Source organism: Danio rerio, chromosome 18 (assembly GCF_052040795.2).
Source record: "Danio rerio strain M-AB ecotype USA chromosome 18, GRCz13ab, whole genome shotgun sequence".
In the NCBI taxonomy this organism is placed as follows: Eukaryota; Metazoa; Chordata; class Actinopteri; order Cypriniformes; family Danionidae; genus Danio; species Danio rerio.
This window is the reverse complement of record NC_141038.1, coordinates 107,501-112,500: the sequence shown is the minus strand read 5'-3', so window position 1 is coordinate 112,500 and position 5,000 is coordinate 107,501. Positions and strand designations below refer to the sequence as shown.

General features: G+C 50.9%; 2 protein-coding genes across 4 annotated transcripts in view; one reads left to right on the top strand and one right to left on the bottom strand.

Annotated features, from left to right (window-relative positions):
- whamm (WASP homolog associated with actin, golgi membranes and microtubules) overlaps positions 1-1,914 on the top strand; it is an 8,466-nt gene extending 6,552 nt beyond the window's left edge. Inside the window, exon 10 of the mRNA XM_087292741.2 lies at positions 699-1,914. Coding sequence (XP_087148867.1) covers positions 699-988 — 290 coding nt within the window. The 3' untranslated portion in view covers positions 989-1,914. The remainder of the gene's footprint in view (positions 1-698) is intronic.
- Positions 1,915-2,322: 408 nt separating this feature from the next.
- Positions 2,323-5,000, bottom strand: part of homer2 (homer scaffold protein 2) — a 14,733-nt gene continuing 12,055 nt past the window's right edge. For all 3 annotated transcript variants that reach the window (XM_087292033.1, NM_001441887.1, NM_001020634.2), the window contains 5 exon segments: positions 4,576-4,715; positions 4,104-4,248; positions 3,853-3,963; positions 3,690-3,770; positions 2,323-3,288 (listed from right to left, as the gene is read on the bottom strand). In XM_087292033.1, coding sequence (XP_087148159.1) covers positions 3,100-3,288; positions 3,690-3,770; positions 3,853-3,963; positions 4,104-4,248; positions 4,576-4,715 — 666 coding nt within the window. In that variant the 3' untranslated portion in view covers positions 2,323-3,099.

Genomic DNA, 5,000 nt, shown 5'->3' with positions numbered 1-5,000 from the left:
TGGGCAAAGCCATGACCCCGACACAGATCCCCCTGCTCATGCAGAGTCCCGCGGGATCAGTGATTGACAGCTGTTATTTGTGTGGGATTTATTTATTTATGCTGTGCTTTTGGGTTTTCTGCTAGTGTAAACTGTAGTCCACACTTCATTCATTCATTATGAAATCCCCCGCCGACCAAGACCATCGCCATGTCTCACACTCCACATCGAACAAGACCAAACTGCTCAACATGGCCCAGCCCTGCTTACAGTGACGGCGGCGGCGGAGGATCAGCACTGTTTATGACCGGCTTCTGTCTGAACACTGCTTTACTGCAGTCGTGTGTGTGTGTGTGTGTGTGTGTGTGTGTGTGTGTCAGTTCATGCTTCATCAGTTTATTTGAATTGTGTGGTATATCGGTGGCCTCATCGTTATCGGCTGATAAATGCTGTTTGAGGTTATCATTATCGGTGGGATGTGGTAAATTAGGCTGATATCCTCAAGCTGATCGATTACGGAACTGTACAGAACTGCCAGCCTCACACATGGCTTGTTCAGACTTGTCCAGTGCAGTGTGATGAGCTCTCCTCGCATTACTCATCTCCTGTGTGGCACTGCTGTGCGTTAATTACTCAGTAAGTACCCGAGTTCCTCATCATTGCAGATGTGTTTGATACAGTGTGTGTGTGTGCGCGTGTGTGTGCGCGTGTGTGTGCAGGGTCGATGGATGCGCTGTTGGCGTCTCTGCAGCGCGGTCAGCAGCAGCTGCGCAGGGTTACGGTGGACAGCGATGGCGACAGCGGCGGTGGCGACCCCAGAAACAACCTCCTGTCAGCCATTCGTCAGGGCGTGGCTCTAAAGAAGGCTCCGTCCACCCGTGCCCCGCCCCTCAGAGACTCAGAGCTGGAGCGCAGCATCAGAGCCGCCATGATGAGGATGAAGAAGGTGTCGAACGAGTCTGAGGATGAAGAGCGCAGCGACTCGCCGTCCGGAGACTGGGACAGCTAATGCGTATGCGTGTGTGTGCATGTGTGTGCGTGTGTGTGAGAGAGTGAGAGAGTTGATCATTGCTGTGCCTGTACATTAGAGCATCTGACTGAACTCCAAACACACATCTGCTCACCCACAATGCATTGCTGCCGCTGTGTGTTGAGCTGTGCTCGAGTGTAACGGGATGCAGCATCAGCTCTGTCTGTGTTCACTCATCATCCTCCAGCTCCGTGTCTGAAGCAGCATCAGTGAGCTGAACAACACAAGCAAACAAACACCTGTACAGAACCACCTGTGTGTACACAAACATTGCCAAATACTGTGTGTGCGTGTGTGTGTGCGTGTGCGTGTGCGCGTGTGTGCGCGCGCGCGTGTGTGCGTGCGCGCGTGTGTGTGTGTGTGTGTGGCAGATCAGCGCTGTTTAAGAACACCGTCAGCAGTGCCTTATATGTGAACGGGATATTGCCGGCGTGTCTGTGATTCAGTCTGGTGACGAGTCTAATATAGTGAGAGTCAGTTCATCATCTCCAGTGTGAGAAATGATGGAGATCTTACAGGTCTGATCTGTCTCATATGCAAATCTCCAGAAGCAAGTGGCTCACACAAGATTGCTTTCAGAAATGAATCAAAACTTATTTCCATCAAGATTATTTCAGCATTCGTCACTCAGGAGAACATCCCTCTGTGTCTAGAAAACACTTCTCCAGTCAACAGTTATAAAGATATCTGGACTAGAAACAACACAGAAACTCTGATAAAGCATAGCGCTGTGTGTGTGTGTGTGTGTACAGGAGCTCTGAGCGCACACACAGCGCTGCACCAACAACACTAACATGAGGAGTAACGCTCCGCACCGGTATCTCTGTGGGACATCCTGCATTTACACTGACAGCAGCAGCAGTGTGTTTGCTGTAACACCTCTAATAAATGAAGCAGATTCATAATTGTGTGTGTGTGTGTGTGTGTGTCTGAATGGTGCTCCATACACTGAGCTCACATGACCAGAGCGATGCTGAGCTGGAGGAGCTGCTGTCCGGCCCACTGATGACCAGCAGCTGCAGACACCAGACCAGCTCTGGAGACACGAGGAGATCCTGCTGGAGCCCCCTGAACAACACTGAGGAGAACACTGTGTGTGTGTGTGTGTGTGTGATCTTGCTGGCATGTTGCTATGGGAACAGGCGTTCAGTATCATCACAGTTGCCGAATCTTCACATCTGGAGCTCAACTCTCCAGCAATGGCTGCTGTGTGTGGGATGCAGGTCGCCATGGCAACACATCCTCACACCAATCAGAGTGGGAGTGAAACACCCACAGAGGAACACACACACAAATACACACACACACACGGGTGCTGTAACCCACAACCATTTATTGTACAATTTTGATCAACAAAAACTGTTTATTCTTTCAGAAAGAGACTCAAGATTCAGGAGAGGGAGAGAGTGTGTGTGTGTGTGTGTGTGTGTGTGTGTGTGTGAGAGAGAGAGAGTGTGTTAAAGACACCAGGCCACATGAAACGCTCACTAATACACCAATCATGAGAGTCAAAGCATGAAGAGAATCAGAACAACAGGTGTGTCTCACACACACACACACACACACGCACGCACGCACATCAGCAGCACATCACAAACACAACACACATCCAGCAGGTATTAGGCTCATGATTCCACTGATCAGAAGAGTATTGTCAACGCAAAACACACACACACACACACACATCAGTAGGAGGAGAGAGGGTGGCGCCCCCTGCTGCCACTATTGCAGGAGTCTCACCGCTGGAGAGAGAGAGAGTGGGGGGGAAAGGAAGGGAGAGGGGGAGAGAGAGCGCCACCTTCAGGCACTTGAGGAGTCTGCAGTTCAGTTTGTGCATAACAGCTTTACAAACAACCCTGAGATCTGGGAAACACCCACCACTCTGACTGTGTGTGTGTGTGTGTGTGTGTGTGTGTGTGTAATATACTGTGTTTGTGTGTGCATGTATGTAAGTGTGTAATACAGTGTGTGAGGGTGTGTGTGTGTGAGAGAGAGAAATTACACCATTCAGCAGTAGCCCTTAACCAGCAGTCATGTAAGATCACACACACACACACACGATCCAAGTGAGAGTGACAGAGTGTGTGTGTTCAGTTGTCGATGCCGAGTTTGGAGATGCCCTGCCGGACCTCGTGCAGCTCGTCGATCTTGCCGTCCAGCTGCTCCATCAGGAGTTTGAGCTCCGTCTTCAGGCTGTTCTGCTGCTGCTGCCGGTGCTGCGCCTCACCCTGCAGGAGCTCCACACGCTCACGCAGACCACTGCTGGAGAGCTCCGCCGCCTGCACACACACACACACACGCGCACACACACACACACACACACACACACGTCAGGTCATGAGTGTGTGTGCAATGCTTGAAAAGCGGCTTCACAGACACTGAATAACACTGATCAACTCCAACACACATCAGGAGTGTGTGTGTGTGTGTGTGTGTGTGTGTGTGTGTGTGTGTGTGTGTGTGTGTGTGTGTGTATATGTGTGTGTATGTGTGTGTGTGTGTGTGTGTGTGTGTGTGTGTGTGTGTGTGTGTGTGTATATGTGTGTGTGTGTGTATGTGTGTGTGTGTGTGTGTGTGTGTGTGTGTATATGTGTGTGTGTGTGTGTGTGTGTGTGTGTGTGTGTGTGTGTGTGTGTATATGTGTGTGTGTGTGTGTGTGAGTGTGTGTGTGTGTGTTCACCTGTAGTTTGCCGCTGAGGCTCTCACACTCCGCCATCAGCTGTGGGATTATCTCGGCCTGTTTGCGCAGATTCTCCAGCTCCTGCAAAACACCATCACACACACACTTTCAGCGGGAGCACAGAGAGAAAGTGTGTGTGTGTGTGCGTGTGTGTGTGTGTCACCTGTTGTTTGTCCTGCAGATCTGCTTCCAACTCTTGAATTCGGACCGTGAGCTGAGCGTTCCTCTCTCTCTCCACACTCAGCTCCTTACACTGAAGCTCCAGCTCTGCGATCTACACACACACACACACACACAAACACAGATGAGAACTCTCCACAGGTTAGGTCAGCTCATGTACTAAAGTGTCTGGAATGGTTGTGGTGTGTCTGGTCAGGGGTCAGGGGTCAGAGGTCAGACAGGTGTGCTCCTCACCTTGCTGCGCAGCTGGTTGTTCTCCTCCAGGCTCCGCGTGGCCTGAGTCTTCCAGCTCTCCGCGGAGCTCTCTGCCTCCTGCAGCGCCTCCTGCAGACGGGCGCTACTGTCCCTCAGCGCCTGCAGCTCCGACTCACACTTCTTACTGCGCGCGCACACACACACACACACACACGCACACACACACACAAACACGTTTATTGAGCTGCTTTTAGAATAAGATCTCCTCTACATTCTGAAAGGTGTTCATTATGGAGTTGTGTGTGTGTGTGTGAACTGCATCTGTTGTGGGTGTGTGAGTGTGAGTGTGTGTGTGTGTGTAGGTGTATGTTTGTGTGTGTGTAGGTGTATGTGTGTGTAGGTGTGTGTGTGTGAGAGTGTGTGTGTGTAGGTGTATGTTTGTGTGTGTGTGTGTGTGTGTGTGTGTATGTGTGTGTGTGTGTGTGTGTGTGTGTGTGTGTGTGTGTGTGACCTCTCCTCCACGGCGCTCTTCAGCAGGTCGTTCTCCGCCTTCAGCGCTGCCGTCTCGGGGCCGCTGTGTGAGATCTTCTCGTCGTCAGTGCCGTTGATGCTGGACGGCTGATTCCCTGACGGAGTGTCTCGCCCAGACTCCTGACCACACAAACATTCACTTTCAGTGGTGTGTGTCTTCATGACGGAAACTTAACACTGTATTTCTACAACCCGATGTCTGCAGTCGAGGATTCAGGACACAATAAGTCTGCAGTTTGAGAAAGCGTCTAAACAACATTAAACCCCCTCAGCCTCAACCGCTCAGCTGATTTACAGTTCAGATGTTCAATATTAATCAAGTTACAGTCGTCAATAACTCTAACCAACAGCTCAAACTCAGATTGTTGGAGAGGCGTCTGGCTGCAGACCTGGTGCAGTGCAGTC